General features: G+C 31.2%; 1 protein-coding gene and 1 long non-coding RNA gene across 4 annotated transcripts; both read left to right on the top strand.

The window, feature by feature from the left end:
* Positions 1 to 11,836: 11,836 nt before the first annotated feature.
* On the top strand, positions 11,837 to 12,392 carry LOC120580183 (uncharacterized). Its single transcript, XR_005645867.1, has 3 exons — positions 11,837 to 11,944; positions 12,115 to 12,251; positions 12,330 to 12,392. It is a non-coding gene; the product is annotated as an uncharacterized lncRNA (long non-coding RNA).
* A 1,400-nt stretch (positions 12,393 to 13,792) lies between these two features.
* LOC11440113 (pentatricopeptide repeat-containing protein At4g21880, mitochondrial) lies at positions 13,793 to 17,914 on the top strand. 3 transcript variants are annotated; one of them, XM_024782219.2, is made up of 11 exons: positions 13,793 to 14,097; positions 14,207 to 14,478; positions 14,637 to 14,750; positions 15,206 to 15,307; positions 15,416 to 15,514; positions 15,872 to 15,991; positions 16,434 to 16,535; positions 16,706 to 16,842; positions 16,921 to 17,032; positions 17,147 to 17,367; positions 17,475 to 17,914. In XM_024782219.2, exons 1-11 carry the CDS (start codon positions 13,962 to 13,964, stop codon positions 17,491 to 17,493), a joined length of 1,434 nt encoding a protein of 477 aa, XP_024637987.1. In that variant the 5' UTR covers positions 13,793 to 13,961; the 3' UTR covers positions 17,494 to 17,914. The 3 variants fall into 3 exon arrangements, with proteins under 3 accessions (XP_024637987.1, XP_024637986.1, XP_003610545.2); XM_003610497.4 differs by having other exon boundaries at positions 13,794 to 14,097; positions 17,449 to 17,914; XM_024782218.2 differs by lacking the exon at positions 16,434 to 16,535 and having other exon boundaries at positions 17,449 to 17,914.
* Positions 17,915 to 24,488: the final 6,574 nt, after the last annotated feature.

Below are 24,488 nucleotides of genomic sequence, written 5' to 3'. Positions count from 1 at the left end.
AGTATTATGCAGTCCATAAATTATTCTGAACTACGACTCTCCTCTTCTATTTTGAAGGGAACCGTTGGTTCTTATCAAAAAAAAATCGAGGGACGTTGGTTCTTATCAATTATTCACCTAAAAGACTACAATGACATTTACTTATGGTGTCAACTTGGTCCCTTCCGTTAACACTAAATCAGCATTTTAATCAAATTTTTACTCCGGTGGAAATTGCAAGGATGATTATGACATTAGGAATCATTTTGAAATATAATAATATGGACGACCCTTTTGCAAACGGAATTCATGCGTTACTTTTCCAATTGATCTTTTACAATGTTGTTAACCATCTTTTCCAATCGGTATTCTCCCATGGTCAGCTATATGTTGCAATCTCAAGAGTTACGTCGAGAGATGGTATAAAAATTTTGTTGATTGATGAAAACGACGATTGCATCAATACGACGTCAAATGTAGCGTACAAATATGTTTTTTAAACATGTAAAAATCCAACGCAATGTGACCATATAATAATATTTGACATTCATATGTACTTATTATTCGATAATTTTTTTGTTAAAGATTATCGCTCCCATATTTTTTCATTATATTTATGACCCGTGCGACAACACTGTCAACCCTAATTGTGATGGTTTTGGCTCCAAACTGTTTGTGTTGATCTCGAGACAATTCATCGTTCCCAATAGCATTTTCCAATCCTGTATTTTCTCCAATTCCCTTATGGACACTCATCGATGCACACCTCTTTCTCCTCCATTTTTATCCTTCTCTTCTCTCCCATCTCCCAATAATTCAGTTTTCTCTTTTCATCTTTCTCCATCTCTTCCCATCTCCTCTGCAACTTCTTCTTTTCATTCTTTCTATATCTACAAATCAAATTCGCCCTCCTCCATGTCCGTCAACAAGCCACCACCTCCTCCGCCCTCATCACCACCACACACGGGCAGATTCTTCTCTAATGTTATGACATCGACTGGGCACAAAACAACAACTCTCGCATGATCCTCATCGACGATCTCCTCTGTTTCATCGTCTCCGAAATTCTCTCTCCTCCCATACCAACCATCGCCGTCGTCACCGGTAACGCCTCAGCAGTAGGTTACATCCTCGGATTATCTCATGACTACGTGTTATAGCGATCAGATCGTAGATTTCTCTACATGAGCGAACTTGACAGCGATCATGTAATAGATGTTGTAGCTGTCTTGGACCGGGTCTCCCACTCACTCTCACTTCGCAACCTCTTCCTCCTTGGTTCTTCTGCAGGTAACTTCTAACATCATTAATTGGTTTCTTCATCTCAAATCTATATTTCCGTATTTGTGATTTAGGTTATCAAATTGAAAAAAGAATTGTCTTTTTTTTTATATTATTTTCTTCAATTTTTCCCTTAATTTGTTCAATTTTGGTATGTATTCAGATGGCAAGAGAGGAATATAGTCTGGGACTCTCATATGTGGATCTTCTAATTCCAAAGGAAATCCAGATGTTTGAAATTTTTGATATTTTACAATTTTTTTTTTGTTGATATACTTTTTCTAATCAAAATTCTTTGATGCTTTTCCTTTTCCATTTTTCATTCTGTGTGAATCTTATTCAACACTAATTATTATAGTTTTGATTATTCATCATTTTTCCTCGTTGGCGTATTGTGTTTATGGATTTTCAAGTTTTTTCTATGTTGCATTCTATATTAGCTAACCTTATTGTTGCTTTAATACCTCTTTCATCTGTTTTAGTGATTCCCTTTGAGTTATAATGTTTTGAAGGAATGAAAAAAATATATGATTGTTTAGGGTTTAGAAATGCGTTTGTAAAATCTCATTGGTCATTTTGCTGCTATTGATTTTTATTGTCCATTAAGCATTGGTTTTAAAAGGATGTTATGTGTTCACCCTTAATATTAAGATTTGACCATTTGATTTCAGAATTTTGTTCCCAACTTTCAATTTCACAATGGTATACATTCTTGCATTTTTGTTTTTAGATTTCTATGACAAATTAAGGTAACTGTTCATATAAATAATTGTTGAGGTTTGGTTTGGTTTGTTTTTCTGTCATTGAGCAATTTTAGCGTTGCTTATCTCAGTTTTTTTATAACACAATTTTAAGTTTAGTGTTCTTGAAACTTTGCACATGTTAAAGAAAAGGTCAAATTTCGTTCATGTATAATGCCTACACTACACATAGTCATTCAAGTTTGCACAGGCCTTGGAATTGATTCTTTTTGAATTTATGATTTTTGGATTTTTCAAATAGGAGATTTCGATTTGGGAAAATTATAATTAAATGTATAGCAATATTGGGAAAATTATGACGCTTTGAAATTAGCGGTCTATTTGGCAGGAATGGAACGGGTGTCTGTTTCATAATATTGTTCTTTCAACTGAGTAGGTTGTAGAGAAGGTTAGTGTGAGTAGGTTATTGAGAATATTGGTGGTCTTTCTACCCGTATGTATTATGATTGGAAATTTCAACTGCATGACGAGGCAATTTTCTGCATAATTCGGAGTTGTTTTTCTTTTGTATAAATTTTTTTGTGTTTTCATAGATGTTTTGGCCTATGGATGCTGTTGTACAACATATTTTTCTGGAGGTACAATACTGCAATGGCAACAGAGCCACATTTATACTATTCATGTGCAGCATAGCTTCTTTCATTTTGCTATTTGCTTTGGTCTGCAAGTACGTTGGAATAGAATACGGGTTTTTAGTTTATGTTTTGCCATTCTGGATTTTCATTTTTCGTGGTTGTGGTTTGGCTCTTGCATTTAGTGTAAGATTGTCGATTTTGCAATTTTAATATTGAAATAAGTTAATTTCTTTAGTTGTTTCTATTTCATATTAGTGGAGTTACTGAAAAGACGGTAAACTTCTGAATGGAATATGTAAACTTGACTGCTTCGTGATGTCCATATATAGTTCCTTAAAGGAACCCCTTGCATTTTGGAATCTGTTTTGTTTCACCTATATTATATGGTAGATATGTGCATTTGAGGATATAAAAGTTTTTTCAATTTGAGCAGTATGTTGAGAGTCGATATGCTTTCACAAATCAACTTCTTTCGTACGATGTAAGTTACATATGGGTGAATATAGTATTGAAAAGCCACAGCAACAAATAAATAGATTCATGTAGTAAATGTAATTATTGATTAGTATTATTCATCTTTGTTTTTTAATTTAGTGTTATTGGAAAAAAGGTTTGTATCTAATGAATTAGGATACATGAGATGTTGGTGTGCAAAGGCTAATTTGACACAGTCATTTGGGAGGAGAGAGTTCATTCCTTTAAGGATTTGGGAGAGCAATTGATTCTCTCATACCTCCTCTAATTATTTTTTGTTTAGTCCATTCAATTCATTTATTTTGTTATTTTTCCTTTAAATCATGAGTTTGATAACTATATCATAAATGTTCTCGGCCGTGCTTCTATCTGCTGGCTTCTTTCCACCCCTTGGAATTTTTTTCAAGAAGGTATATGTTTCAATCATTTTTATTTAGGTATTATCATTCTGATCAATGGATATTGCCTTTGAACATTTATGATATAGTTATCTAATGACAACCTGTTTTTTATTTGTGTAGTTGTTGTCTATTTTGTTTGAGAGTTGGTTCTTCAGCTTGACTTTTATGCTTTCCTGGTGCAGTATTTTGCTGGTTTTCAATAGTAAGCGATGTTCAATTTTGCATGTTTTCTGTTGCAATTAGCTTGGGTTTCATTTGAGGCAGGAATAATGGATATGTGTCTGTGTAATGCTCTCTATTTATGTGAAATTAGAATTCCAGTCCTAAACATGCCATTCTCATATAAGCATGAAGGAAGGAAGGTATAAAATTTCCACCTTGGTGACAAGCTATTGGCTCTATAGACAGTGAAATGACTTGGATCACGGAGAAAACAATCAAATTTGTGGAGAACCTTAAATATGAATAAGTTAAGATTTCTGCAAAAAAGTATAAAAAATGATCAAGTAGTGACTAATCGGTCAGCAATGTTCCTATTACCGCATCCAGCAAAAACTATTCCAAACTTAGGCTGCTTTTGCTAAATATAAAGTCTTATACTTTAGATAATGGTGTGTGTTCACATGGGAAAGGTTAATCCTTTCCCACCATGGGAAAGTTGGATTCAATGATTAGATTAAGTGAAGAACATATTCTTAACATGTTCTTTCAACACTAGATTTTTCTTCACACTATCTTCCAACAATTTAAAAATTCTGAAAATTAATTTTCAGAAATTAAAAAAATCAAAAAAATATAAAAAAAATTCAGATTTTTTTTTTTTAATTCTGTAATTCATTTATTGAATGTTAGAATTTTTTTTTTGAAAAAATAAAATTTTGGAAACTAAGATAAGTTTTTATTTTTCTAAAAAGAATATATTTTTTAATTTCATAATAAAATAAGATATTCTGAAAAATAAAATAAAAATCCTAAAAAAAATATTTTGAAATTGAAGTTTTTTATTTTTCTAAGAAAATAAGGTTTTCGAAAATATTTTGAAATAAAATTCTGGAATTTTTTTTTCATTTTTGAAAAAAATAATAATTCTAACATTCAATAAATGAATTACTGAATTTAAAAAAAAATTTATCTGAATTTTTTTCGATTTTTTTAATTTCTTAAAATTAAATTTCAGAATTTTTAAATTATTGGAAGATAGTGTGAAGAAAAATCTAGTGTTAAGAGAGCATGATAAGAATATGTTCTTCACTTAATCTAATCATTGAATCCAACTTTCCCATAGTGGGAAAGGATTAACCTTTCCCATGTGAAATGCCACCTTAGATAATTACTAACATATATAAGATTCATTATCTCATTGGAAGTCTTATATTTTATGACTATTAATCTGTATTATGTATTGAACCTTTTTTGGTAGCAGCTATTTAAACATTGAAATAGTATGTGATTATTAAGGTTTGCATTCTATTTTCTCCGTGCAGACATGTTTTGTGTTTTCTTATACATCAGCTGCCGTATAATTTCTTATATATGCGTGGAATGGCTTCTGTCATGTTGCTGTATAAGTTCAGTTGAAACTCATACCAGTCGGGCCATGGTATATGTATATTAGTGCGTTGAACTATTATAACTTGTTGTTTCCTAATGGAACCATGTTGACACATAACTAAAACATGAAAACTGATATTCTGCTTGATAACTTTCATGGTTGATTTGCATAATAAAGGAGTATTCAATAATTTATCTGTTGTCATTACTTCCTAATCCTCTTTTTGAGATTTGGAACAAATGTAATTGCGTTTTCATTTCAATAGCGTTGTTTAAGCAAAATCTACAAACCATTAGTATGTTTGAAGGTGCAATAAACAGTAAAGATTTTGATATGGTTCCTTTCATACAAATTACGGAAAGGGAAAAGGCTTAATTAATATAACAAATTAACGCACATATGTATTTAACGAGTTGTAGAAATAATCTTCGTAATATATTGCAACAGAATATTTTAATGAATTTCAAGTAGTTTCTTGAACTATATAAGTCCGCACGGGTGGAAGATCTGGTATAAATATTTGAGTAAATTATACTCCCATCAAAGATGCTTGAATTACACTCTCCTCCTCTCTTACGTTAAAATATACACTCCTCTCCCTTGAAAAGTAAAGTTGATACTCCCCTCCCCTTGTGAGATGCTTGAATTTCAACCCCCTCCCTTAATAATTAAATATACACTACACTTTAATCTATTTTAACATAAATAATTTTTTATTTGTCAAAAAAATAAACATAAATAAATATTTTTATAATATATACTAATTTTGAATCACGATTTAAAAAATATAAATTCGTTTTTTATTATTTAAATATCAATTATATTTAAATTTATAATTTGGAGTATAAAATTCACATTTAAATAAGCATTACTTAATTGACTTTAGTTATTTTTCACATATTTTAATTTTATTTTAGGTTGTTTCATATTTTATAATAGAGTTTAAAACTATATGTTAATGAAATTGTGAGTAATAATAGCAAAAATAATGTATTCAAATTTTGATTATATTAAAATGAACATGTAATACTATTTTTCTTCAAAGTGTGTTAGACTATTTTTTTGCTAGATTATTAGAAATAATTTTTTTTTTATAGAGGGAGTAAAGAGTACATTTTAAAATAAGAAGGGATGAGAATGTAATTCAAGCTTCTCTCAAGGGAGGAGAGTGAAATATTTTCTAAGATGTTTTGAATAAGAGGGGAGGGAAATGTATATTTAAACATAAGAGGGAATAGAAGTGCAATTCAAGCATCTTTGAGAAGGGGAAAATGTAATTTACTCTAATTAGTGTTTGCTTGCACAAATCACGAAAGATATAGTACATATGACAAGCTTAATCTGCATGATCTACCAATCAAAATTGAGCATGCATCATAGTTTCACAATCAGCAAAACAAAATCGTGTTTTAAATTTACATGCATCATAGTTTCAATATTAGCCAATCAAAAATGTCTTTTAAGGAATTTAGTATCATTGTTTCAATTGTCAGCGAATCAAATGTATTTCTTTGAATTTAGCATCATTTCTAAGATTATGAGTTTTTATATCATTTTTGTATCATATGCAAATTTGCACATGTTAAAAAGTTTAAAATAATAATTTTGTATTGAAATTTGTACATTCTGTATTAAATATATAACTTTTTAATAAATAATTGTTGATTTTCAATAATAAAAAAATTGTTACTTTTAATTGCTGCAAACCCTTATGTTATTTATGATCATTTTATGGTTGTATCATGATTGGTGGTCTTAAAAGTTTATTTACTTAGGCTTTGTTTGCGAGTTTGGAGGGGAAATGAGAGGAGAGATTAGAAAAAAGGGAAGAAGGAAGTGGAAGAAATAGAGAGGGGATTTAGGGGGCTTATTTTTCTTCAAAATATAAAATCTTCCTCATTTGGGAAACTAAAAAATTGTATTGGAAGAGGTTCAGGGAGATTTGAGAAGATATATATTAATTCTTCAAATTTAATAAATGTTGTTATTATATTCTTAAAATTATAAATATATTAATCATAAGCATTAATTTATCACACTTAAAAATACTCTTTCAAAAAATGTGAATGATTTTTTATTTTTTCCCTATATTTTTATCCCCCAAAGCCTTTTCTTTCACTCCCCTCCAAACTTCCAAACAAAACCTTAGGTTACTCCACCACCAAATACACTACATCAAAATTCAAAGTGGCCAGCACAACTTACTATTAAGCATCCAAGTGTCACAAATTCAATAGAAATTGTTGCACTAATACGACGAACTAAGTACACAAAATAGAGAAGTACTCCTTGGTTTTAAGATAATTGTATCTTTAACTTATCTCAAAATAATTATCATTTTAGAATATCAATGCGGTATCTAAAAGATACAGCATTAAAATAATCTTATAGGAAAACGCAGCTCTTTAAAATTATAATAAATTAAAAACGAAATACCCAGTCAAAAATATCGGACTTAAATTCTCTGCTGCAGTCAAGAAAATCATGCATTCACACAGTCAGACAAATATCCGCCGTTGGATGCATCCAATGATCTTAATCTTGCAATTTTTATCGTGTACTTTCAACCCTTACGATGTGATCTAACTTTGTAGTATTCACTTTTCAGTTGACGGTTCTTCATCCTTCCTCATCACCCCACGTTTTCTTCTTCCTTTCCTTTAATGGTGAAAAATCAATGGTACTTATCTTTTTGTTAGTTTATATAATTGATTGAATTCATCTTTTTTCCAGTCTCAACTATATTGACAAAAAAATTCAAAATCAACTATCTCAACAACAATTTGTACAATCTTCTAATGTTTTGATAAAGAATAAATCCATGACTTGAAGAAAAATAGAATAAATAATAGAAACAAAAAAAATAAAAAATAAATGGCTTTAAGATTTTGGGCCCGTTTGTTTTGGAGTTTTTTGAAAAAAAATCTATTTTTTTAACTAAAAAATCACTTTTTAATTTTTGTTGTGTTTGTTTTAGATTTAAAAAGAAATTATTTTTTGTCTCAAAATGAAAATCTATTTCAAGTAGGTTTTCTAAAATCTTTTTTTTTTTTTTTCAAATGCAAGAAACTCAAGTGTAAGAAACAAATGATTTTTATGATAGCAAACAAATTGAAATAGCTTTAGATTTTTTAAAAAAATCTCTAAAAAAAATCTCTAGATTCTTTTAATTCAAAATCTATTTTTTTTTAAAGCTCAGACAAACGCACCCTTTGATTGGGGGAATAAAATAACAAATGAAGGTTGGGATGAAAAATGAGATGGGTTTACGATTTCGGTGGGATAGTAAACGAATGGAAGATGGGTCCCTCAAGTGAAGGAAAGAGAGATCCATTGAATAGGAGGACGTTGCGGCACGGCGGAGGTTAGGTCTATTATGTTGTTTTTCGTTTTCTCAATTAGCAGACTGCATGTTTAGTGTTGGCACTGGAGAAGCACAAAATGAGTCAATCTATACCATTAGATACATCCAACGATTCATGTTTGCTTGACTGTGTGAATGCAGGATTCTCATGATTGCTAGAATCCACATCCAAAAATATCTACGAATTAAAGTTCAGGCAAACCATATCAATTTTTTATCTCTTAGTAACGATAAATGCAAATCAAGTGATATATGTGATATGTTAAAAAAACATGTTAGCTGTGATGTGTTCGTATACAATGTACTACTCTCTCTGGTTCTGTTTATAAAAGAAATTTAAATCAATAAAAGTTGATGTATGATTTATTTAGATACATCAAATTTTATTGATAAAAAAATATCTCTTATAAATATGATCGGATGAAGTAGTAACTTGTTGATCCAGACGCAAATATGACACGGTACTGCAGTAGGCGTGGGATTAATAAGGGAGCTTAAAATAGAAAAAGCATGATCCCAATAATGAAAGGGAAGACCCACATGAACTAGCTAGGTAAAAACCAGTTTCTACAACATGCATGGTTTTATCTCCAGTAAGTCGTTAATTAATATAAATGTGAAGTAGTCCAACAAAACTTTATCCTATCGGCTATTAATTTAAGGGTTAAATATGTTTTTGGTCCCTATAAATATGTCAACTTTTCGTTTTAGTTCCTCTAAAATTTTCCTGCAACTTATAGTCCCTATAAAATTTTCAATCTTCATTTTTGGTCCCTCTTTTAAAGTAAAATCATATTTAAAATTCATATTTTTTAATAAAATTTTCCAGAAAAATTTAAAATATTATAAGAATGACTTCCAAAAAAATTTAGAATTTTTTAACAAAACATGAATTTAATATGAATTTTTATATTTTTATACGGTTAAAAATTCATATTTAATTTGTGTTTTGTTAAAAAATTCTAAAATTTTTTATAGAATATTTGACACATTTCTGCACAATTTCATTAAAAAATACAAAAATTAAATTAAAAATAGGGACTAAAAGTAGTGATTGAAAATTTTATAAGGACTAATAGTTGAAGGAAAATTTTAGAGGGACTAAAACAAAAAGTTGACATATTTATAGGGACCAAAAACATATTTAACCATTAATTTAATCACTTCATTTTAACATTATAATGAACTTCAACTATGGTTTAAAAATTTCAGAAATCAACACGCATATGATAGAAACTAATCGATATAATCAAGAGATTAGGAAAGATCCCTATTTAAGTAACGATTCCTACATAGTTTAAACTAATCGATCATGAACTTCATGTGCCTGATCATTCACTACATAGTTTAAAATAAGCTTACAAAAATTAAAACATGTTTCCAAATAAATCATAGGAAGGATACTGATTATTAATTTCCAGCTTAATTCTTTCAACCTATTATTTTTTTATTGTACTCAAATCCGGAATCGCATGACAGCTGTGTGAAGTCGATTGAAATATCTATAAAGCAGAAAGAGGTGATAAGCAAACATGACTAGCAACTCACAAAGGACCAAAATCAAATCCAGACACTCCTTGTGGAACTTCATTTTCAGTTTCTTCCTTCCTAGAGTGCTAATTGAGGAGTATGATTAATTTCACAAGGTTTCAGTTATAAACAATCATGGTACAACCATACTGAAAATCAATATTAAAAAAACATGTCTTGTTTGGAATTGAGACTTAACCATTATTTGCTGATTTTACTTCAGAATTAAGAATGTGGTCCCTTGGTTACAACTTACAAGAAATCTTCACACGGGAAAGACAGGTAGTTGCTTAATCTCTAAATTTAATTGTTTATTTTGCTTATATGTATCTATCAAATTGTGTTGCATGGTCGATGAGTGAGTTTTGCAAGACATGAAGGTACCGTTGTTTTTGGATTTTCAAACTGTTGTATTTGGATTTCCAAATTCTATTATCTACCGAAAAACAAACTCAACTACAACTGTCCGTTCGAGAATTACACGTTCAATATGGTACTAAGACCACTCTTTTAATACTGAAACCATTTAAGATAGTATTGTTACCACACTCTTATGGTGTTACCACCATTCCAACTTTAATTTCTCCAACTTATCCTGCTGGAAAAAAAATACACCCAAAAAAATATAAACATTACCATCCCTAGGAGTTGGACCACCGTGCTTTACCAACAGGGCACGCCTACAGCTTTACTCATACTACAATTCTATATGTATATATTAATATTTCGTTGCATTATAAATTTTTAAAAAAAAATATTTTTTGGGCCCTAAAATTGGGGAGGCCCAGCTCTATAGAGCTGTTTGCACCTCCCCAAGGGCGTCCCTGATTATAATGAACACCGACTGTTTGTGAAATTTACTGTTATACTCAATTCAAATGTAGCTCCTCCTGTTGAGAAGAAGCTTAAGCTTCTTGACTACGCTTCAACGAGACAAGAGGAAACAATTGAGTGGAGGAAACAACTTTGTGAAAGTGAAAGTGACCGCAAGACACAGATTTCGAATGCGTTGAAAAATATAGACATTAGATGGTATAGGAAACAACTTTGTGAAAGCGAAAGTGACCGCAAGACACAGATTTCGAATGCGTTGAAAAATATAGACATTAGATGGTATGTTGCTAATTTCAAGGTTGATCATATCATAAGAAAGATGGAGAATTTGCATGGTGAAATTTTGCATGCTTCCTCTATGTATGAAAAGCTAGTATTGTATTGCAGTGCCACCGCGAATAAGATATAATTTTGTCCTTTATTCATTCTCATATTACGGTTATCCATGAGAAGGAAAACGATAACAGGACGTTTGCTCCCTTCATATCGAATTCTCTCTTCATTCTATTTTCTGTTACCATCATTTTTCAAAACTGCATTTCATTTTTTCTTTTTCACTTATGCAGGTGGATGTAGCTATTGATTTTGTTGATGAAATGTCTGAAGCAGGCTTTACGCTCTCTAGTCATGCAATGCAATCTTTATTAGAGACTTGTTCGAAAACTGATCAACATTTTCGGGTACTATATATCTTCTTACTTAAAGCAGCTTCCCTGTTGAGGTAGAGGAAGACCTAGAAAAACTATAAGAGAAACTGTTAGGAAAGATTTAGAGGTTAATGAGTTGGATCCAGATATGGTATTTGAAGAACTTGAACTCTTGACCTTTCTTTCAGTCATGTGACAACAATGGTATTTGAAGAACTTGGTTAATGAATTGCAGAAAAAGTATTTCAAATACAAAACAACCATGTATAATGCCATTATGGCAGGATATTTTTTCGAGGTATCATTGTTGGATGGCTAAAATATAGTTTTGGTCCCATATATTCCCATACTTTCAGCGACTTGGTCGTTAGTTTTAAATCAAGTATTGAGATTAATATTTGATTTTTCAATAATCGAGTTGCTAATTATAATATTTACTTGTAGTATTATGAAGAGATGGAACAATCTGGAATCCACTTGACAAAAGAAGTTTTTGTAGCCCTGATTCATGCATATGTACCTTGCGGTGAATATTATGAAGAACAAGTATATTTGTGTAAATATGTTGTCTTTCTACGGTTTCTCTTTTGGAGTGACCTTGTAAAGGTCATAACATGTTGTAAGTCTCATGGTAGGGTTTTAGATTATTATTAATTATTAATTTGTATACTTTCCACTTTCAACCTTAAAACTCATCGATCATTGTACATTCTTAGGATAACAAGGATGTGTTATGAAATTTACATGGCGAGTTGGAGAGGGTGCTTCTCCTACTCAAGGAGTTGAGTGGTCAAGATTGGGTTGACGGTTGCAGGTGGGCTATCCGGTACTCAGTTCAAAACAAAAATTTAATGTATGACGGTTCTTTTTTCTCAATATTAAATTATGATTTTATTCTGCCATTTGTTTATGTTCATTTTATATTTTGCAGTTCTACCATTGAACTGTTTAAACAACTCAAGGATTATTACAAAAATGATGCACCCGAAAGAAGTGATCCTTTATATTTCGGAAGTAATTAAAAAACTGGTTTTTAATGTTGATGAAGTAAGTTTTTGTTTCCTTATGACTTGAATAAGAATTTGGATTATAAGAATTAAATTTTGGTTTAATATTTATGCGTGTATAAAGCATGACATATTGGTCTCATGTATGTATAGGCGTATTTTCTAATGTTGGAAAGTGGGTCCACCACATATTTGCAATTTGAATTGGACTTGCTGGATCTAATAAAAAAAGAGCTTGGTCTTGTTCCTTCACAAACGTGTCTTGATGTACTCCTAAAACTTTGTGCCCTATCAGAAGATTTGAATAATGCTAATTTGGTTTGGAGAGAATATGCATCTGCCAAATGTTTGTATACTACATTTAGCTACTTGAGGTGGGCTTCTAACCTTCATGCTATTTTTTCCCTTTATTATAATATTTTCCTTCTCCTTATGATTTTACTTTATGGTTGTAGTATGTATCAAGTACTTTTGGCCACAAGAGATCACAAATCTGCTGACATTATGGTCAATCAAGTACTTTTCACCTTTGTAATACATCTCATTTTTAGTTTTCGCCCTTATAAAATTTTCGGTTTGATTTGCATCCTTGTAAAACTTTTATTTTTCGAAAAACACTCATCCCCCATATGACTGTGCATATTTGCTGACGTGATACATTGTGTGGCATGCTGACTGTGCATATATGCTTAGGCGGCGTGTTGTATGTATAATTAATTATTTTTTTTTATTTTTTAAGGGTACACGTGACATTTGTGCCTATTTTTTTAAAAAATATAATATAAATTCATTTATATTAATTTAGAAATAAAAATAATTTAAAAATTAAATTTTGAAAATAAACAAATTTAGGAAATTTTTTATTTACGAAAAATAAATTATTATTATTATTTTTTTAAATTTCAAATTTGTTTTTTCTAATTTTAAATTTTTTTTATTTTGAAAATTGAACTCCGGAATCTTTAAAAACAATTTAATTTTGAAAAAAACCGAATATTTTTTATGATTTTTTTAATATTTGAATTTCGAAAAAAAAACCGAAAAATTTTGAATTTTTTTTTATCGTTTTGTCAATTTTTAAATATTTTAAAAAATAAAATCTGATGTGGACAATTAAAAATAAATAATTTAAAAAAAAAAATCAAGTCAGTGTCATATATGCACATTTGATGAGTTGGATGGAGGAGGGGTGTTTTCTGAGAAAAAAGTTTATGCAAATCAAATCAAAAAATTTATAGAGGCAAAAACAAAAGATAACATATATTATAAAGATGAAAAATATTATTAACCCTAATTTATTTTATGTCAGCATTTTGTCTCTCGGGATTAATCCAACGGTTGAGATTAGCGCAGGATTGAAGGCAGGAGAATACATGGGAGAGGATCCAGATAGCATCCTTATCCCACCACTTAAAAGGTTAACCTAGACGCACCTTTGTATCTCTAGCAAAACTCGATCGATCTAACTGTTCACGGCGATTCCACCCGTTTCTACAAATTTCCGATTCAGATCTACAAAACTCACCTTGCCTCAGCTGTGAGTGTGCAGCTCAAAGATGCTCGCCTTTTGCCTAAAAGAACTACGGGTTCGTAGCTATTATTTCGGTTCAGATCTACAAAACTTTCGCAGAACATCATCTTCATGGAACCTGATTCTCTCCTCCCGCAAACTCCATGATGCTTCTTCTACAGGTATCTAAAACTAATGCGTATCTTAGTTTTAGTTTTCTTCTATATTATAAATTTATAATGAACAGCGACTGTTTTGTGAAATTGACTGTTAGACTCAATTCAAATGTAGCTCCTCCTGTTGAGAAGAAGCTTAAGCTTCTTGACTACGCTTCAATGAGACAAGAGGAAACAATTGAGAGGAGGACACAGCTTTGTGAAAGCGAAAGTGACCGCAAGACACTGATTTCGGATGCGTTGAAAAGTATAGACATTAGATGGTATGTTGCTAATTTTAAGGTTGATCATATCATAAGAAAGATGGAGAATTTGACTGGTGAAATTTTGCCTGCTTCCTCTATGTATGAAAAGCTAGTATTGTATTACATTGCCACTGTGGATAAGGTATAATTTTGTCCTTTATTCATTCTCATATTACGGTTATCCATGAGAAACGATAATAGGACGTTTGCTCCCTTCATATCGAATTCTCTCTTCATTCTATTTTCTGTTACCATCATTTTTCAAAACTGCATTTCATTTTTTCTTTTTCACTTATGCAGGTGGATGTAGCTATTGATTTGGTTGATGTAATGTCTGAAGCAGGCCTTACGCTCTCTAGTCATGCAATGCAATCTTTATTAGAGACTTGTTCGGAAACTGATCAACATTTTCGGGTACTATATATCTTCTTACTTAAAGCAGCTTCCCTGTTGAGGTAGTGGAAGACCTGGAAAAACTATAAGAGAAACTATTGTAACACCCCGTTATCCCAAACTTAATAATAATAATAAATAATCAGAGTTTAACCCGGACGGGCATGTCACACTACTTTTCAAAATTTAATAGAATAAAATACTATTTAATTAAAACAACTTCATAAAATATCAAAACATAGCAGCGGAATAGTTTTTCAAAGCGTATTTGAAGGACTTGAACTCTTGACCTTTCTTTCAGTCATGTGACAACAACTTTACGGTTTCTCCAAGGCTCACCCTTAAACTTTTACAATTACATAATGAAATTTATGATTCCTTTTTTCCCCTTAATTGAAGCATTGTTTCTTGTTTGTCTAGTTTTACTAAAATCTGTTTGTTCATTTTCTATTCCTTTTGCTATATTGAAAATCAAGGTTTTTGAAATCTATTCCATCATGAGTCGCCATCCCCACCATTTCGAGTTAAATGGAAAGATTTGCTGGCTTTTGGTACACTGTTGTGTAGTGATGAAAGATGTAAGTTTTACCTTTTTTATTTCTTAATGTATGCTTGTTTTCTACAATAATATCCTTTGAAAGAAAGCTTTTTACTAACCTGATAATGTATTTACTTTCATTATGCAGTTTGAATGTGCGTACAAGATGGTTAATGAATTGCAGAAAAAGTATTTCAAATACAAAACAACCATGTATAATGCCATTATGGCAGGATATTTTTTCGAGGTATCATTGTTGGATGGCTAAAATATAGTTTTGGTTCTTGCAAATATGCCTTGTTTTGGTTTTAGTCCATGCAAATTTTTTTTGTTGTTTTTGGTCCCTGCAAATATGCATCATTTTGGTTTTGGTCGTTGGCTCCACTTTTGTGATGATTTGCACACGTGGCACAACAATTTTTTTTTACAGGGACTAAAACCAAAACCATATTTTAGCCTTGTTGGATTGTGCTCTCACTCAGATTTTCAACTATGAAAGCTTCTCTCTCTTAATGATTTCATTCATTAAAAAATATATTTAAATGAGTGTATGAAATCTATTTAAAATAGTTCTTTCATATTCTCACTTTTATCGATATTGTAGAAAAACAAAATTGGTGGGTTGGAGGTTCTCAAACAAATGCGAGATGCCAACGTAAAGCTCGATTCATACACTTTCAGCTATTTGATTGAAAATTGTGAAACAAAAGAAGAGATTAAGAAAGTAAGTTGAGTTTAATAATTTCATATATTCAAGTTTGTGGGGGCCTCTGAACGGGGTTTTTGGTTCGACTCCTGATTTCATGTGTCTTATCTCTCTGGTGGGGTTGGCTTGGTCCATTCTTCATTTGTTTTGGGCACCATGAGGGATGGAGATTTCTTGTGTTGTTGTTTTTGTGATGGTGTTGGTTTTTTAGTTCCCCTAGTAGTGTTGCAGATGTTCTTTTTATGTTATTGTTGGGGTTTTTTCCTTGGGCCACCTTTGGTGTGCTTATTCTCTTTGTACATTTGTTATCCTTTTCTTGTATATGTAATTTCCTTTCCAAAAAAAAAATTCCATATATTCCCATACTTTCAGCGACTTGGTCGTTAGTTTTAAATCAAGTATTGAGATTAATATTTGATTTTTCAATAATCGAGTTGCTAATTAGAATATTTACTTGTAGTATTATGAAGAGATGGAACAATCTGGAATCCACTTGACAAAAGAAGTTTTTGTAGCCCTGATTCATGCATATGTACCTTGCGGTGAATATTATGAAGAACGAGTATGTTTGTTTAAATATGTTGTCTTTCTACGGTTTCTCTTTTGGAGTGACCTTGTAAAGGTCATAGCATGTTGTAAGTCTCATGGTAGGGTTTTAGATTATTATTAATTATTAATTTGTATACTTTCCACTTTCAACCTGAAAACTCATCAATCATTGTACATTCTTAGGATAACAAGGATGTGTTATGGAATTTACATGGCGAGTTGGAGAGGGTGCTTCTCCTACTCAAGGAGTTGAGTGGTCAAGATTGGGTTGACGGTTGCAGGTGGGCTATCCGGTACTCAGTTCAAAACAAAAATTTAAGGTATGACGGTTCTTTTTTCCCAACATTAAATTATGATTTTATTCTGCCATTTGTTTATGTTCATTGTATATTTCGCAGTTCTACCATTGAACTGTTTAAACAACTCAAGGATTATTACAAAAATGATGCACCCGAGAGAAGTGATCCTTTATATTTCGGAAGTAAGAAACTGGTTTTTAATGTTGATGAAGTAAGTTTTTGTTTCCTTATGACTTGAATAAGGATTTGCGATTATAAGAATTAAATTTTGGTTTAATATTTCTGCGTGTATGAAGCGTGACATATTGGTCTCATGTATGTATAGGCGTATTTTCTAATGTTGGAAATTAGGTCCACCACATATTTGCAATTTGGATTGGACTTGCTCGATCTAATAAAAAAAGAGCTTGGTCTTGTTCCTTCACAAACGTGTCTTGATGTACTCCTAAAACTTTGTGCCCTATCAGAAGATTTGAATAATGCTAATTTGGTTTGGAGAGAATTTGCATCTGCCAAATGTTTGTATACTACATTTAGCTACTTGAGGTGGGCTTCTAACCTTCATACTATTTTTTCCCTTTATTATAATATTTTCCTTCTCCTTATGATTTTACTTTATGGTTGTAGTATGTATAAAGTACTTTTGGCCGCAGGAGATCACAAATCTGCTGACATTATGGCCAATCAAATTCCAAGTATTTTATCTGGTTATGTTTCCAAGCTGAAGGAGCGCTATAGCGCCAAAAAGGATGACGAACTGGTATCCGATACGTAGGGTTGGCAAAACGGGTCCAACACGTCGGGATGTCCTGTTTAGCCTGTTATTTTTAGCGGACTTGTTTCATATGGTTGGCTCGCCTGCTTAACTCGATGAATAAAGGGGCGGACACGAGGCGGGGCAGGTCCTCTTGCTTAACTGGTTTTTCTTTTATTGTTTTAGACTTGTATTATCCTTATTTTAAGATTTGTTTTATGTTGACGATTTTACTTATTTTGCTATTATTAAGTATGATGTTGAGTTCGACAATTTGTTATTTACTAGACGTCTACCTGTGCGACACACATACAATGTTTATAGAATTATTCTTAATAATCGGTGTACTTTAAATATATTGTTTTGAATATATGTGTGAATAATATTGGTTGCGCTTTCAATTTAGACCTTGAAGAGAATAGGTGCTTGAGTATTTCAAAGAGTTTTTTTATTTTATTTTAGTGAGTTCATCATGTAAAGGAACCGAGTCAATATTAGTGGTGTGGTTTAGTGGAACGGTGTTAGTGAAATACAACTAAAAGTGACATGGTTTATTAGTTAAACTAATTAGAAGTTTATTGATTTTTTTTTGGATGTAGTGATTAGGAGTTTCGGCTAGCTAGACATTTTTAAATCGAAGAGGAATATAAAAATATATGTATCATTAAGAACAACAATAAGTAGAGTCCTTCAGCTCTATAACCATGTTCCAAATATTGGAAGCATTGTTTATATAATCATGGGCCGTTTGGATTAGTTTATTTTAGAGCTTATATAAAACAGTTTATGCAAATAAATAAATTTTATGCATGTAAGTTTTTAAGATAGTTTATGGAAAAACAGTTTATGAAGATACGTTAGTTTATTTTAGAGCTTATATAAAACAGTTTATGAAAATAAATAAATTTTATGTATGCAAGTTTTTAAGATAGTTTATGGAAAAACAGTTTATGAAGATACGTTGGTGAGAGCATATAAATTAAAAATATAAATTAAAATAAAAGCTTATTTATTTACATAAGTTATTTTTCATAAACTCAAATCAAGCGGGGTCCATGTTCCAAATATTGGAAGCCATTATTTAGATTTTTTTTAAATGGAATAAAATTTTAAATAAAAATAAGAAGTTAAAAACATATTATGTTACGATTAAGAAGTTTATATTAATTTATAATTTTTTTTTCTTCTAAAGAAAAGTCTATGAGAATTTAAAGATTGGTGAAAGTTATATATGGATGGAATGATTAAGATGAATCAAAATTTAAAAGTAGCACTTATAATGACACTTTGAGATTACTTATGTAGTGGGAGGTTGGATGAGTTCGGTTAAAACATTTAATTTTTTATCTAAAAAAAAAGGTTTTAAATAAACTTTTTCCAAAATATTATTCTCTAAAATCTATAAGAAAAAATATCACAAAGAAAAGAGAAGAGAATGAAGCCGTGAGGGAAAATCTACACATGATAAGGAACATAATATTATAAGCATCCCTTTTGTAGGCTAATGCTTCAAAGTTCAAATTATAAGCATCCCTCTTGTAGGCTAATGCTTCAAAGTTCAAATAATCTCTTCTCTCACATGTTTTTCATAAAGATAATTCATATCTTAGTCTTCCATGATCATAAACTTATATATTAGAAGAAAAATATATGTATTCATTATTGAAGATTTATGTATTGCATGCTTAGAAAAGAAAGAAAACCTAAATCAAAAGGTGCACGTGAAATCGTTATTTTAGATATCAAGAGATGGAGACAAATACTTCTAGATATGTTCTTCCTAAGAATAACTTTTGTGTCCGTGAAACAAACGCGTCCTTAAAATTTAAGTTTATTATTAATGAGATTTATGCTAGGGTTCACTTATTAAAATGGATATATATCTAGACTCTAAAAAATTGAATTTTAGTTCGTTTTTCCCCCTTTTTTTTAATTCTTTTGTTTGTAACTAGTATTTCTTTTTATAATATGCTAAAAAAGTTACTTCATCTGTTTCAAAATACATGTCAAAGTCAACCACTTTATATATGTCAATGCACAATTTTGACCGTTAATATATTTAATAATTTAAAGTAAAATTTAATATTTTGAAAATATACATCATGCTAATATTTGTATTTATACATTAGTTAAAAAGTATGGTCAAAGTAAGTCAAGTGAATAGTGCACATTGCAAAAATTGAAGATGTATATTGAAACGGAGGGAATAATATTTTGTTATTTAGTGTAAAATTAAATGATATGGACTTAAATTTCATTGAATCATGTATATCACACATAAGTTTATTAGGTCGCTATTGAATTTCAATCAATTAAAAAGTGTACGTGTATCCTACTGAATCATGTGGATGCACATAAATTTAGCAGGACACATTTGAATTTCATTCAATTATGTGTTGAGAAAGTGTACACGTTGCTAGCATTATTCTTCTATAAGTTGTTTAATTCGTATTTTTTTGTGTGTTAACCCTTCAATTCTCAAAGGGTTATGATTTAAATAAAATTAAGAAGGTGTTAGCACCCTAAATATTCGTAGTACTCTATGAGAACCTCTTGATTTTATGAGAATTGGTTTGTATTTTTTAATATTAAAGAAAAGACTCAAAGTAGAATTAAAGTTTATTGCAATTTGATTAAGAAAATAAAAATAAAAAGGGATCACTTGATTTTGGATCAAGGTTTATTGTGAAAATATTTTTTGTGATTTGTAGTTATTTGCATGTTTTTGTTGTTTTCGAATAATAATTAAACCAAAATTAAAACTAACGGAGCAATGAAAATAAAATGTAGGAATTTTGTAGTGATGTTGGATCACCACAAAAACCTTTTACCTAAACTATACATACATAAAAGAAAATAAAAGGAACACACACTCACACACACCACTTTTTATTTATGATTTACATCGACCTAGGATACATTCTAAAGTCTGCGTAATGAGATAAACGACGAAAAATAAATAAATATGCATGAATGAATAATAAAGTGCAGGATAAAACACCTAAACTAAAACGCATGAATAATTTACATTAGGTCTAACATACATCCTAAATCCCATGTGATAAAAATGAATGACAGAATAAAAAGAAAATTCAATGAATAATACAAACGATAAGATGCGAAAGAAATGAATAATAGAAAAAATGCCATAGAAATTAAAATGCATGAAGAAAGAGGAATAAAAAAAATGAGATAAAAACGGAGGTACGGGCAGTAAAAGGGAGGTGTGCAGAATAAAAAAGTTGAAATTGGGCTTAGAGGGTGAAACCGGCTGGGTTGGGTTAGACCGGTTCAAAGGGGCATATATATATATATATATAGGGTGTAACACCCTTTTGTTCATGAGAATTGTTGTTCCCACATGTTGTTTGGCTGTGCCACACGAGTAAAATACCAAAATGCCCCTCAGTTTGCTACCGAGGTTTTTAGGAAATCGGCGGCAGTTAACAGCCGAAGTTTTTAGGAATCCGGCGGCAGTTAAGTGCCGAGTAAAACCTCGGTAGTTAACTACCGAGGCGAATGTTATAAGAACAGAACTGCATAGGAGTTTCCAAAACTCCATTGTTGCGTTTTTAATTTTTCAAGGTGCGATTTTGAGTCATTTGAAGCCATTAGAAGCCAATTTTAATCACAAAAACAAGTAAGTTTTTTGAATCCTATTGCTTTGTTGCTTTGTGGTCGAATTGTATGTTATTTTTTGTTAAATTTCGATTATATAGGTTCGATTATATTGATTTGTTGATTTTATGATATGTTAGGATAATTTAGGTTAGAATGGTTAGAATTGTTAGGATAGTTTAGGTTAGTATAGGTCGAGTTGATCTCCATATTTTTTTTAATGTAGATATGTCTCAGAATCAAAATCAGGGTAACGTTCACGATGATTGATGAGATAAAACCGCAAGTGGACGGTCTTACCGAAGTAGTAAAATAGAGTATCGTTCCGACAGGGAGTTATGAATTCAATTAACTTTAGATAATGATTAGACTAAAGTTTTATAAGGTAGAAAGTTTTGGGTTTTTGATTGAAAGTAAATAATAAAAGAACAGATAAAAGCCTTGGGATCGTTGGTTTCATCTAAATAACAAGTCCTTCTCAAATCAAAACTATAAGCTTATAATGTTATGTTAGACCTAATTTTCTCAAGACAGTTTCTCTTATGTTCCTCTAGCAACCAAGCCTATTTCGCTGACTTGATTACTATTAGATTTTGGTTCCTCTAACAACCAAGCCTATTTCGCTGACTTGATTGTTATTAGTTCCCTTGAAGATCGAAACTATATGTCTCAAAGATTGCAAAGCCTATTTCGCTGACTTTGCAATCCTTGTCTGAATTCACTTGTTCGAATATCAAAGCTCCACTTTCGTTTTATGAATTGATATTTGGAATAATGGATAAACAATTATCAAACCCTCCACTTTCGTTTCCACAGTTTGATAATGGTTGATCCATGTTAAGACGGTGAATTCAGATAAGAAATTAGGGTTACATAAGATTAAGGCTTAGAGCTTGGCTTGATTAGGATTATGTCATTTAGACTTATCCAACAATCCCAAGACAAGAGAAGTCTACTCACTAATGTTCATCGTAGACAAGGGGAAGAAGAGAGAAAGCATAAAAGTAAATAACAATAAAGTAAAATGAACTTTTATTAGAAAAACAATTGTCACATATTGTATTCCAAGAAAAGATGAATATTTGTGATGGCTAGCTACTCTATTTATAGTACACAATTGACTTAAAATCTAAGCAAGTATATTCCAAGAATATTCCTCGGTAGATTGTGCGCCAAAATAGAATAGCTTGGAGTCCAAGCAAAAGGAGCAAAAGGTGTTCTGGAGAATATTCCAAGTATATTCCACGAGACATATTTTTGTCTCCGAATCTTCATATTTTTGTACCGAATCAGCTCCAAATCCCTTTCTTTTGCTCCAAGACTCAATCCATCCAATATTCGTTCCTGAAATATAATAAAATGCAATTGTAGTAAAATAGTTCAAGAAAGGAAATAATATTAATATAAAATAAACTTAAATCTAAATAAAACTAAACTAAATAACATATTAAAATAGATAATAAATTACTCATCAATGATGAAAAGAAAAAAGAAAAATGACCTATGACGTGGCATGGAATTGTTTGCAATGGTTCTGAAAAAAAAAGAAGGGTTCGAAGGTGCCAGTGTACAATCACTCGAGGTTGAGGAGGAGCGGGAGGACATGCTATTTCGGTCCTCAACCAAAACAAGGTACCGCATGGACTGTAGCGGACAAGCCAATTGATTTGTGTGACGAGGAAGAATGAATGTAATGGCTTTTAATGCCTAATTGTTTTGGATTTTTTTATGTTTTATTTTTGTGTCGCGCACATTTTGTTTGACATTATGGTACTTAGAATAAAATTGCATTTGAAATAAATAAATTTGAAAACAAAATAAGATAATTATTGTTCCATTCAAAACAAAATATATGTTATCACATTACATTGCATTACACATTACATTCCGAAATTTACCTTCCGGCTGCAACAATCATCTTACCACTGAATGGGGCAAATTCAAACTTGCCAAGCAGCAGGACACCAGTGTTCGATTAGCATCTTGAACGCTGGTATTCAAGTGTCAACAGAATGAGGTGCATTCATTGACACTTGAATACCAGTGTTCAAGAGGCTTATCGAATACTGGAGTCCTGCCGATTAGTAAGTTTGAATTGCCCCATCCAGGGTAAGACAATTGTTGCAGTTGGAATGTGAATTCCAACCACAACAATTGTGTTACCTTTGAATGGGATAAATTCAAACCTGCAAAACAACAGGACTCAAGCATTTCGCCAAACACCTCATGTTTTCCCTTTGAAAATAATAAATTTCTGTGAGGCTAGCTTTGGATGATGGTATTCAAGTGCCACCGAATTGAGGTTCAATCCTTGACACTTAATACATTCATCTAAACCAGCATAACAAAAATTTAATACTTTCAAAGGAGAAACATGAGGCGCTTGCGAAATGCTTGAGTCCTGTTGTTTGACAAGTTTGAATTAGCCCATTCAAAGGAAGACAATTGTTGTAGTTGGAATGCACCTTACCCTAACTAATGACGATCTTGTGGCGGAATCAAACTTTTGATGATATCTTCAGTTGATCTAAGCAACTTCACCCGCATATCGATCCACTGGAACATGCTGTGCTCCCAAAACATGGTCGTCACGTTTTCGTCGTTCGTTAATTCCACCCAAGTGAATGATACTCTCCCCTCGTCGAGCGTTGGACGTTTATACCAAACGTGTTCCACCATCCTTGTGTAACGCCCACTTTCGTTTAATCGTTATTTAATCGAGTTTAGGCAATTATATTATAATTATATAATATGTGCATGATTTTGATATGTTTTGATGATTTTGATGATTTGATTGATGACGTGATAAGTTATGAGTTTTGGAGGATTTGATAAGATTAGAGAATTTATTTTATTGTTAAATAAAATAAAGATTTGAAAAAATATTTAGTTGAGGGCTGTTTTGATATTTTAGATAGTTTTGGGGGAGAAAGTGAAATAAGATAAGTTATTAAGGAGAGATATAAAAGAATAGACCTAGGTTTAGAAAAAACACTTTGTACGTGAAAACATTGGAAAAGGGAGAAAAAGCTTAGAGAGGAGCAAGAGACCAAGAGGGCTGCGATTTCTTCATAACCAGGTAAGGGTGGGACTAATAACACAGTAACATTAATCTCTGTAATTCTGATGATTAGTTAACAAAGTTAGGATTGATTTAGAGAAGTTTTGGAATTAGGTCAAAACCCTAAAAATTGAGAATAAACGGTAAAACTTGTTTAGATTGATGAAAGAACCGTCCTTTAACCTTAGAATATGTTTAGGATGAATTCTGGAATCAAAACTAAGCTTAGAACCA

The sequence above is a fragment of the Medicago truncatula genome, chromosome 4 (assembly GCF_003473485.1).
Source record: "Medicago truncatula cultivar Jemalong A17 chromosome 4, MtrunA17r5.0-ANR, whole genome shotgun sequence".
Lineage (NCBI taxonomy): Eukaryota > Viridiplantae > Streptophyta > Magnoliopsida > Fabales > Fabaceae > Medicago > Medicago truncatula.
The sequence above is the reverse complement of the archived record's forward strand: the minus strand, read 5'-3'. Positions and strand labels throughout refer to the sequence as shown.